This window comes from Felis catus, chromosome A1, assembly GCF_018350175.1.
Source record: "Felis catus isolate Fca126 chromosome A1, F.catus_Fca126_mat1.0, whole genome shotgun sequence".
Taxonomy (NCBI): domain Eukaryota; kingdom Metazoa; phylum Chordata; class Mammalia; order Carnivora; family Felidae; genus Felis; species Felis catus.
In genome coordinates, this window is record NC_058368.1 from 169,565,538 (window position 1) to 169,577,885 (window position 12,348).

At 38.7% G+C, this 12,348-nt stretch overlaps 1 protein-coding gene across 1 annotated transcript in view; it reads left to right on the plus strand.

Annotated features, from left to right (window-relative positions):
• The window catches only part of MAN2A1 (mannosidase alpha class 2A member 1), a 166,665-nt gene that overhangs the window by 104,273 nt on the left and 50,044 nt on the right, over positions 1 to 12,348 (plus strand). The window contains exon 13 of the mRNA XM_003981174.6: positions 11,619 to 11,784. Within this exon, the coding sequence (XP_003981223.4) occupies positions 11,619 to 11,784 (166 nt within the window). The remainder of the gene's footprint in view (positions 1 to 11,618; positions 11,785 to 12,348) is intronic.

Below are 12,348 nucleotides of genomic sequence, written 5' to 3' on the forward strand. Positions count from 1 at the left end.
CAGCACAGAGCCCAATACGGGGCTTGAACTCACTGACTGTGAGAGAATGACCTAAGCTGAAGTTGGACGCTTAACCAACTGAGCCACCCAGGCACCCCTCTTGTCTGTTTTTTTAAAACATAAATCGTATATAAAGCATTCCTTTGGGCAAACACCAGGAAAGGAAGTTTTTGGGTAGAAAACTCAATTCTGGAAATTAAGCACGTTTGTCCAATTAACGGGGACATAGGAAACTGGTTTCCAGAATGTCTCCACTATTGCAAGTTGGTGACTTATTATGGCAGTTCCCTTCCTACCACCTCTTAGAAAAATTAAGTGCAGACTGAGAGAACAGCACGTGTTGGCCCTGTAGCAGCTCAGGAAGGTTAGCCTCATTTTCACCTCAAAGAAACCCCTTTGAACCACAGTCCTGCCATTGGAGGTGGTTAGAGGGTTCTTAGGTGTAGGCTTTTCACTGGGATTGATACAGAGCTCTGATGAAGCAGCATTCCGAGAGCTTTGGGGACATGGGGACTCTGATAGGACTCCGAGTGCTACAGATGACACAGCTGTATTTCTAGCACGTACACTTTGAGCGTCTTTCCCCCCCTGGAGAGAAACAGGACTGCCTTCTGCAGTCAGCGGGAGTTGGATTGCTTGAGTTTCAATCCTGGCTCTGTCACTTAAATGGCTATGTGCCCACGAGCAGGAGGATACCAAACCACTCCTACACATCTGTAAAATAGTCCTGATTCTAGGACTTCATAAGTTAGTTGTGAAACCGAAAGGAGTTAATTCAAGTAAAGTACATACTGAGTGTGAGGCAGTGTTCTAAACGCAAATTAAGTGCAGCTGTTGGTGTTATCACTATTATTGTTATCGTTACCATTATATCTGAGAAACCCTCCACCACCTGCCAAGTCAAATTGACTTCGGGTTAAAAATAGCAAAAATATTTCTTTAAGTTACAGTGCTGTTGCTGATTTACTGCTTTGTCGATTAGTATCACAAACAAGCATAATTCTCAAAGTAATTATTTCCTACAGAATAGCTTTCTAGAATATTTGCTTAACAATATCACAGACTTTTCATTGAAACTAAGAACTTTTATTGGTAATATTTTGTGGAATTCTTGGATTTGAGATAGAAGGGTTTCTCAGAAATTAAATACTTAGTAGACAGTAGCAATTTTAGGTCCTGCTGTCGTCATATTGTTTCTTGAAAGACTGCTTTGCATTTGGATTCACTCACATACTCAGTGCACTTGTAGACTTTCCTTTTGAATCCTGTCCTTGGGCAGATGACTGTTCATAGGATGATAGATTGAGAGTATTTTTTGTCCATAAATTTTAAGAAAGTTATTTCTCCTAAATATAGGAAAAAATGGTGAAATAATCATGTGTTAGGAAGATCAGGTAACATTTATACACTATTATATTCAAGTATAATCCTTATTACTGAGAAAAAGAGTGTTCTGTTCCTTAGTGTTCAATTTTTTTGCCTCTTAGATGAGACTATGTTTGTTACTTAATCACCTGGAAGCTTTCAGAAAACATCAATTTTTTAATTTTTCTTCTTACAAATATAAATTCCATTATCTGGTAATTGAAGAGAAGAAAGACTTATTATATAGTTTCTAGAGAAATTTTTGTGGGGAAAACAGTTAAGTATTTGCCTGAGAAGGCCTCATTTATAAGATTAGAAAGATGTTTAAACTGGGAGGCCTTGGAACTTACATGAAAAGTCTTGTGCATGTGTGCATTTCTCCAGTGAGTGGGGTCTGTTTAAGGTTTTCAAAGATTAGAAAATAAATATAATTTTTAAAAAGCTGGGAATAACCACCTTAGTCTCTGCAAGAGACTGTCAGTCATTTGCTTCTCACAAAGTACAGGTTTGGGGTTTTCCTTATTTGCTTTCTCAGTAGTGTTTGCTGTGGCCACCTGTGCTAGGACAGTGGGATTGGGCCACATCAGGCCTGATGGTCAGTGGATGAGGATGTGGGAGGACATCTTCCATGGGAGAGAGGGTCAGACCGCTGGATATACTTCATTGCAGTCTTTTCCTTGGGCCCAGTTCCAAAGAGCCCAAGTTCTTCTCATTGCTCTTTGTCCACCCCCACCCTGCCCTACTTTCCAGACCTCAAGATTTTCTTTATTTTGCTTGGTGGTACAAAGTCTCATTCTTTGTGAAACCAGAGTTTAGCCTTCATTTTCAAGAGGAATAGTGTAACCTGGTGTTAGTTTCCTATTGTGCTGTAACAAATTACCACAAACTCGGTCTCTTAAAAAAGCACTCATTTACTGTCTTACACACAGTGCTGGAGATCCAAAGTTCAGAGTCCATTTCATGGGCCTCACAAAGTGTTGGCAGGGCTGGTTCCTGCCACAGGCCCCAAGGGGAGGATCTCTTTCTTTGCCTTGTTCATCTTCTGCAGGCCGCCTGCATTCCTTGGCCGGTGACCCCTTTCACACATATTCTAGCCTCTTCCCGCTTCTGTTGTCATGTGGCCTTCTTCTCAGTTGGACCTTCCTCTGTCTCTCTAATAAGGACCCTTGTGATTATATTGGGCTCGGTTGGATAATTCAGGAAATCTCACCATCCCAAGGTGTTTAATTGAATTGCATCTGCAAAGTGTCTTTTGCCATATAAGTTATTCATAGGTTCTGGGGATTCGGATGTGGACAACTTGGGGGAGGGGAGTATAAGTGTTCTGCCTGTCATACTTTTGAAACCTAATTTTTGTATTTCCAGGGAATAAGTGGATTCTGAGTTTGGGATAATTAATTTCAGAGCATCAAAATAAATCTATGTAGATGTATCTCAGGCACCTCAAATTCAAGAAGTCTGAACCTGGATTTACCACCTTCACCTTGAAAGCTCCTCCCACTACTCAGGTGGTAGTTCAATTCTTCATTAATGGCACCACCATATCTATCCCACCCTAACTGAAAACCAGGAATTGTGGTAGATGGTTTTTCTGGTTTTACTCAGCTTTCTGCAAGGAATCCAAAAAATTTTACTGACACATTATCCTGCCTGCTTCTCAGATTTGTTCTTTTTGCATTTCTACTACTTTTGTAACTTAGGTCTTCACCTTTCCTACCTGGGCTGTTATGGCCACTTGCTTGGTCTTCCTGCTTTTAATCTTGACTCCTTAAATTATTCCTCTACCTAGCAACTAGAAATATCTATTCAAAATGAATCTGACCATGTTAAACCTTTTAGTCACTCCCTATAACTAATTGGGTCTGTGTACCTTACAATGATTTAAATATACCCACTCCTCACTGTGACTTAGTGATTTAGTTCCCCTTCTAGCTCATATATTGATATTTTAGAAGTTCACCTTACTGTGTAGATTTTAGTGGTGTTGGATGGCTTGTATGTCCTGAAAATAACATCCTTTTTCGTGTATCTGTGCTTTTATTCTTAGAATTTTTCTACCTAGATTGTATTTCCCTACTTTTCCTTTACCTGGCTATCCCTCCGCTGCCCCACGTTTAAAAAGGTTCTTGTTTATGTTGTTGTTGTATTTTTCTAATTACTTAAAAAATACATACTTGATGTAGAAAATGGTTTTACATCCAAAGTATTAAGAAGTAGTTGCAGAATATTCACTAATAATACCAGAATCTAGAGGAAGTACCTTGTTAATAATGTAAGTTTTCTTTTGTTGAATATACTCTGTTGTTAAATATATCTGTGGAATTTGTAATTTCAAATACTTCTCCTTTCAGAATTTCATTCAGTTTAGCCTTGATGTATTCAGTTTCTGTGGTGAAATTGTTTATCTTTTCATCTCTTTATTCATATTTTCATCTTTACTTGGACATATTAATAATTATTTTAAAGTCTTTTCAGTTAACTCCCTTATCTGGATCATGTGTGGTTCTAATTCTTTTGTCTTTTTCTTCTTGGTGTTTAATCATGTGGCTCTGTCTTTTGGATGTCTTGAAATTTTATATCAAGTAGTAGACACTTACATAGGCTCCAGAAAATATCTTCTTCTAGGAAGCATTCAGTCATCCTCCAATCAAGCACTATGCTAAACTGAGGCTAATTTATATCTCGTTTGTCTAGTTCTCCAAGTTTTCAACTGATAGTCTAGTGTATTCTATAGGCACTACTCCCTGGTGGGTTCTAAAATGTCATGAGATGTCTCTGCTCTACTTTTCATAAGTTTTCTGTTTAGGCTGTAAGCCTCCCTTTCTGTGCAGCACCCCAGCGTTTGGCACATGAACCGATGAGAAAGCCAAATGTACACTTGAAGCCTCCTAAGCTCTGGCTAAGTGCTTTTTGGCCTCTCTGTTCCCACCGTGATCCTCCTCTAGGCTTTTCATGGAACTCAGCCTTTCCCAGTGCTGAGAATTGGCATGTCCCAGGGTAAAAATGGCTAGAGAATGAAGCTCACTTCTCTGAAGTTCTTTTCTCTCCTCAGCAGTTCCTGTTGCTTTCAAGCAGATGATTGCCATATTTATCTGGGTTTTCTAGTTGGCCATAGAATTGAGAGCTCTTGTCTGTCAGCTACTCCATCTCTCCTAGAAGCTGAAGCAACATTTATATTCCAACTTAAATTTGATAGTTGGAAAATGGTCACTTTTTCTACTTGGCTGTTTATGTTGCTATTGATTTTGTAAGAGCACTTTACAAATTTCCCAAATTTGATTTTCTGTTTTTTATTATTCTTTAATCTTATTTTTAAGATAGAAAATGCTTAAGCTTTTGTTATCAACTCTGCTAGCCTTTCACTTAGCTATTTTTTTTTTTTTTTTTTTACTGTTATGGTTACAGAGACCTCTATGCCACAAATGATACATTTGTTGTTTTTTTTCTTTTTTCTACTAATCTTGTCATTGTTTATATTTCTCAATTTTTTAAATCTAGAATCAGTCCTGGCATATTGCTTTAGTGTGTCTGTTTAACCATTTTGTCTTGCCTGTCTTATTATTATAGGTAAATTACAGAATTTTCTTGCCCTCTTTTTCCCAACAGGAGAATTTCAGTGGGATTTTGGTTAGCAACACATACGGTTCATGAATTAATTTTGGGGAAGTTGGTTGGTTTTTGTTTTTTGTGTTTTGTTTTGTTTTGTTTTTTTAATTTTTCCCTCCTAAAATAAATGTCTCTCCATGTGTTCATTTTTATGTCTCAGTAAAGTTTTATAATTTTCTGTATATGCGGTCATTTTGTATAAAGCTAATTTCCTATTTTGTATATTCTCCCGATTAATTCTTAATCATCCTGCCACCTTTTTGTGTGTGTCACAGGATGCCCTGTGCATACTTTTGTCTTATTACTTACCCTATTATATTGAACTTAACAGTTTCTTTTCCTTTTTTTTTTAATATAATTTTTTGTCAAATAGGCTAACATGCAGTGTGTAAAGTGTGCTCTTGGATTTGGGGGTAGATTCCCATGGTTCATTGCCTGCACACAACACCCAGTGCTCATCCCAGCAAGTGCCGTCCTCAATGCCCATCACCCATTTTCTCTCTCTTCTCTTAGATTATAGATCCTTCCAGGACAGGGGCTATGTATTCACATTCTTAAGTTTATAACTACATATACCAAGAGATATCCTTCTGTCTTTTTTTTCTTGCTTTTTAATTTATCCATATTCCATGTGGTTAACCCCTTGGTACATGGATGTATTGTACGCACCTGTGCATTTATTTCTACCCCCGCCGCCCCCACCCCGACCCTGGTCGTCTGAACTCTTGTTTCAAGGTAGATCTGTGTTATCACATATGTGGTCTTGTTAATTTCTGTCATTTAGATTTTTATATGCCTTACACAGAAAAGCATTTAAGGCAGCTCAGTGACCTGGGTTAATTAAAACATTCACTCTACCATCCAGTGTGATTCATGTACCAGAGTCCTTGGTCAGGACGCCAGGAGGATTTTGTAAGGAAAACGAGAGATTTAATCGCTATTGAGATTCCACTTTGTGCCAGGTCTGAGCTATGTGATTTTCCAAACATTTTATCTTTTAACCCTAATAAGAGTCTTGTCTACTGATTTTATAGATGAGGATATTAAGGCTTGGAGAAATGAAATAACTTGCTCAGGCCTCTCAAATTCTAAGTGCCATGGTGGGGTTTTCAGCTTGAATATGTTTCATTCCAGAACCCAGGAATCATAGAACTGTGTGATTTTTGAAGAACTGACATGTATCAAAAAGGGTCCTTTTGTTTTTAATATCTTGACTCCCCCCCCCCCCTCCCCCCGGTGGCTAATATGGTAAGCATTGTGTTTTAAACCCAGAAAACTAGGTGGACTGTATCAAAAAGACTTCAAGTGTAGAAATTAAAATTTCTATAAACATATAAATCTATATATTTCCACATTCAGAAAATTATGTAAGTTTACTACTTTTCTTTAGATTACACTCTACTAATGAGGCTACTTAGAGAAGATGTATATATTCTTATTTGAAATGAATTTTTTACTCTGCTGTCATTGATTAAGAATCAGACTGAGGGGCGCCTGGGTGGCTCAGTCGGTTGAGCGTCCGACTTCAGCTCAGGTCACGATCTCACGGTCCGTGAGTTCGAGCCCCCGTCAGGCTCTGGGCTGATGGCTCAGAGCCTGGAGCCTGCTTCCAATTCTGTGTCTCCCTCTTTCTCTGCCCCTCCCCCGTTCATGCTCTTTCTCTCTCTGTCTCAAAAATAAATAAATGTTAAAAAAAAAAAAGAATCAGACTGAACTTTAGCCTGCTTTATTCTTAACTTTCTCTGTAATCTTGGATCTGTCATTTCCTGTCTTTGCAAAGAGGTTAATTATATAGCTTGTTGACTTTAAAATCATTTTTTTATGGAATTGAAAAGTAATAGAAGTGAAAATGATCTGATAAACCTCTAAAGCCCCACACTGGTAGGAATCATTTATAAATGATATATTCTCCTAGTGGGATTTCTGTGCATTACTCATTTATCAACTATTTATTGAATGTTATTCTGTGTCAGGTACTACACTAGGCTCATGAAGCTACAATGATTGTTCATATAACCTAGTGTTTGCTTAATTGGTTTTAAACTGTATTTAAAGGAGACTTGTAAATACTTCTCATTTGTGTCTCCCTTACGCAGTCATAAATATACATAATGCTTTTTAAATGTTTTCCTTGAATATTGTTTTGGTTACCTCACATAGTGAAGTTATAAGATGAGCTCCTTAGTGTATAGTACAAGATTTTTTTCTGTTCCAATGTTCCAGTTTATAAATTTTCTTTCACAAATATACTGAAATATAAATAGCTTTTTGTTCATCCTGAGCTTTCTGAAGAGAGAGGCTCCATGGGGATCTTGGGCATCGGTGAGGAGAGAAAGTTCTTCACATATGAATTTGGAACTAAGGGAATCTCCACGTGAAACCTCAGTTGTCAAAAAGGTGCTTATAAGCTTGTCCTGTGAGTAAAATGGTTAAGAAGATAGCTAGGGAGGTAAGGCCAGGTTTTGAGCCTTGTTGCACTTTTCACTGGGTCAGTGTTGGCAAAATACCTAGCCTCGATGACCCTCAGTTTCCTACCTGTTCAGTGGGAAGGATGAAAGGCTGTGTCTTATAGGTTGCCCGTACAGTCCTGAGGACTGGGCCCCGCATACAAGAAGCAAACTAAGAGATAGCTCCAAGGTGACTCTGACTAAGGACATGCTCCTTCCACTCTACCCTTCATCCAATCCTAGAAGGAAGCCCGAATGGTCCTAATCTATTGTTCAAGTGGGCACTGATTAGATTTGCCTTAAAGAGAGGACTTGGATTGCCCCAGGTGTCTTTCTTATCATGACATGAATCATTTCTACAAAAGGGGTGAAGGAATTCTAAATATACTCCTCCTCAATAGTCTTCAAGGACAGAACCATGTGTACAGTGGAATTCTAGTTCTCCCATAAAATGATTCCCAGTTTGACATGAGCATGCAGATGTCTTCATTTTTCTCCATTCCTTTTTCTCTCAAAGTAGATCATAATCTGTCATCTAATTGGGTTGGCAGGTACCATATGAATGCTTTGTTATCATGAGGTGAGGGTTGTTCCTTTTATATGGAGAATTGGGATACTTGCTGTAACCCCAAGTAAGTTAAGGGGGCTTAGTATCCTAGTGAGAACTAGGAGTCTGGATGGGACTTGGTGATAGGTGATGGGAAGCGAATGTAAACGTGGGGACAAGTGGCGGGGGGGGGGGGGGGGAATGTTCTGAGCTTCCTGTACAGTTACTTCCAAGATGAAATAGAAATTAACTATCCTAATTTTTAAGATATAAATATTACTGTTTTCTTTTGTTAGCGTGGATCAAGTATTACTAATTTTTAATAACCGAGTTTGACATTTAGGATATTGAAACCTGTTGGTTTTATTCACAACTGATGGGTTTAAATGAACTCATATTTAGGGATGTTGGCAGTATAACAAATGTTTGACCCACCAAATATGATAATGAAAATTAACATTTAGGAGCTCCTGGGTGACTCAGTCGGTTAAGAGTCCAAGTCTTGATTACGGCTCAGGTCATGATCTTATGGTTCTGTGAGTTCGAGCCCCGTTGTCGGGCTTTGTGCAGACAGCCTGCTTGGGATTCTATCTCCCCCTCTCTTTGCCCCTCCCCAAAGCGTGCTCACACTCTCTTTCTCAAAATAAATAAATAAACTTTTTTTAAAAAGTTAAAAAAAAGAAAATGAATACTTAGTTAATTTTTGATTGTGTACTTATTTCCAAAGGAAATATAATTCATTTATGATTATACTTTCTCTGTACTGTACTTAAAATGTATGTAGATAGGAGTTTGTGTGTGTATATTAGGTAAATTTGTGCTGTGATATACTTGAAAAACGTGTGGATTTCTAATTATGTTAAAAAATTATTTTCTTTGTTCAGCATTATACTCATATACTCTACACATGTAGTTTTTGAATAGATCCCTGGCATGATAATCATATAATCATTCAGTACAGTAGAAACATCATTATGGTCAAATACTAATTAGCTACTAAAACAAAACAAAACAGAACTTAGTTCCCAGCTTATTGTAAAAAGCAGTTTAATAGTGTACAAAACCACGTGTATGGTTAAAACTATTATTTGCTTTAAATGTGAATCATTTTCCCCCCTATTGGCAATGGGAAGGAATCAGTGTTCTGGATGCTTATTACCTAATTTATTGCTTGGGCACATGTTACAATTTATTATTCAAAGCCTTTATGACCAGCTCTATGTAATGGAGCATCCAAAGGACTTGCCAGAAGGAATTCCAGGTTCAGTACCTGGATGTGCTTCAGGGCTTCTACAAAATTAGGAAGCTGGTCTGAGTCTTTAGACCGTGTCTTAGAGTTCTTCACATACTACCTCTGAGCCTCTGGTAACATGGTGTTCAGCAGTAAATCACTCATTTCCAGGATGATGGTTTGAACATCTTTGGTGCTGAGGTTGGGTGATCCTCAACTGTTTTACTTCCCCAATGCACCTTAGGAATATGATATTGTCTTTCTGTAACAATGAATCCTGGCAGCTGTGATTCTCCACATGGGTTTGTGATGGAAGAAGTCAGGTGACATGTAAGCAACAGCTAGTAGAGGGCAGTGGGAGGGTACAAATAGGTTGACAGATCACTCAGGTAAGTCTGTTCAGCATACCTCTCAAAGGGGCGTTACCCTTGCTATCCTTTAGAGTTGCTTCTGTGGATAAAGTAGGGTTCTACCTAGTGCCTCTAAGTTTCAGTGTCCTTTGTAAATATGTTTTTGACTACATGGCTTTAGTCTGTCTTCTCTCATATACATATGGTATCACTGAACATAAGTGATGTAAGTTAGCTTGTGTGATCCTGATACATACTATAAGTGCCATTCTTATTGCTGTTATTGTCACTTGGGCATCTCATAATATTATTTCTATCGTAAGTGCTTCCCCTGATAAACCATTTATGAGTCAAACATATTATAGATTTTATGCTACATCCTCTTTCTTTTTTTGTGTGTTTTCCTATTGTCCTTCACTTTAGTTTTGACCGCTGTGGGCATTAATTTTGTTTCTCAAGTGATTGGCAATGCAGTTGAAATACACAGGGCACATGTAGGATAAAATAACACTACAAGGCTTTCTGATGCACTAGGTACACAAAACTAGTTTGTTTCTACCATCTCTGATGTAGCTACTATGAGTCAGTGGGTGTGGGATTGCTATCTGACTATTCAGTTCTGTGTTCCTGCATTTACAGAATTGCATAGGAAACCAAAATATTTCAGATCATGAAAATATTCACTAATAAATCAGAGAGTTGCATTATTAAAGCATCCTCTCTTGAAATACCTTTTGATTTATTTGAATCTAATATGATTCAAATTGATTATAAAGTAAAATCATAAATCTTTCAAAGGCTGTGTATTTCATGTCTGTGATATATGATGGTATAGAATGTTTCTGCTCACAGGCAAAGCCATGAAACAGTGGGGATCTGCCAGAGTTACACAGCTGAGAAAATCAAGGATGCTAGATACTCCAACAAAGAATTCTTTCGATATCAAAGAAATGAGAGAGGACTTTAGGAAAAATGATGAAGTCCTTGAATATTTTTTACAAATGTAGTTTTGTTTAAAACCACCCTATAAAAATTAAATGTAACATGAAGGATGTCATAATGTGCTAATATAAAATGTTGTTGGAAGAAGTCTGCCAGAAACTCCAGTTCATTCATTATTTTTGTTCCTTCTTTTTTTTTTTTTTTCAACGTTTATTTATTTTTGGGACAGAGGGAGACAGAGCATGAACGGGGGAGGAGCAGAGAGAGAGGGAGACACAGAATCGGAAACAGGCTCCAGGCTCTGAGCCATCAGCCCAGAGCCTGACGCGGGGCTCAAACTCACAGACCACAAGATCGTGACCTGGCTGAAGTCGGACGCTTAACCGACTGCGCCACCCAGGCGCCCCTATTTTTGTTCCTTCTAAGAAATGCATATAGTTGCAAATATTACCTAACCTTACCTTAATAGTTTACATTGTCCTTTTTCTAGCCAGTCACAATCAAACCTTTTTCTAGCACTGTTTATTATAAAATTTTAGCCCCTATTTTAAGTGGACTCACTTCAGATTATCTTTTTACCAGAACTAATGTCTTGGATAATAAGGGTCCCCAATATATATGATATATGTGTGAATTAATGTGATTTTGCATGGATAGCCATAAATTTTTGCTGTGTTTTAGTGGTCTAATAGGAATGTCAGAATTTTAATTTAAATTAATTGTGACTAAAATACCAATAGGCAATGTATGGGGTTTTTTATTCAGTGAGATTAGTAGGCAGGGATCAGGATATTAGTTGTATCAAGCTGATTATTTTAGAAAGACTAATAAAGCCATGTTGTATATAGGTCATTTTCTGGGCCATGGAAATAACTTTATTATAGTTCTTTTAATGTCTTCCATTTGTATAGCATTTTATTCTTAGAAAGTGAATCATTATTTCATTACCCTTTGTACTGTGTTCTTTGTGATGAAACTACGTGTCCTCCAGAAATTTTACCAGAATGTTCCTTATAAGTCTTCTCTGTGTGTTTGACTCTATGACTGTCTATGAGTTGAGTCCTTACACATAGTGTGAAAGAAGTAAAAATATTTTTAAGACCTAAGAAGTGAAACGGCTGTTTTTGCAGGTATCTTGTCATCTGTAATCCTTCAGAACAAGACCGAAACTCGGTGGTCTCCGTCTATGTGAGTTCCCCCACAGCACAAGTGTCTTCTGCTTCGGGAAAGCCAGTGGAAATTCAAATGAGCGCAGTTTGGGATACAGCAAGTATTATTTCACAGACAGCCTATGAGGTACGTTTGCCGTGGAGCTTGTATACGTGCCCCCTTGAGCTGTCAAACTGATGTGTGTGAAGTGGTTAAAGTTGTAAATACCGGAGGATTTAACTGGCCAGTTAAGTGACGCTAAAGGAAAATAGATCCTGGAGCGGCTGGGTGGCTCAATCAGTTAAGCATCTGACTCTTGATGTTGGCTCAGGTGATGATCTCACAGTTAACGAGATCGAGCTCATGTTGGCTCTGTGCTGACAGTGCGGAGCCTGCTCGGGATTCTCTCTCTCCTCTCCTCTCCTCTCCTCTCCTCTCCTCTCCTCTCCTCTCCTCTCCTCTCTCCTCTCCTCTCCTCTCCCCTCCCCCTCCCCTCCCCTCCCCTCCCCTCCCCTCCCCTCCCCTCCCCTCCCCTCCCCTCCCCTCCCCTCCCCTCCCCTCTCCTCTCCCCTCCCCTCCCCTCCCCTCCCCTCCCCTCCCCTCCCCTCCCCTCCCCTCCCCTCCCCTCCCCTCCCCTCCCCTCTTCATGCTCTCCCTCTCAAAATAAACTTTAAAAATAAATGAATAATGGAAAATAGATCCTGTGTTTCC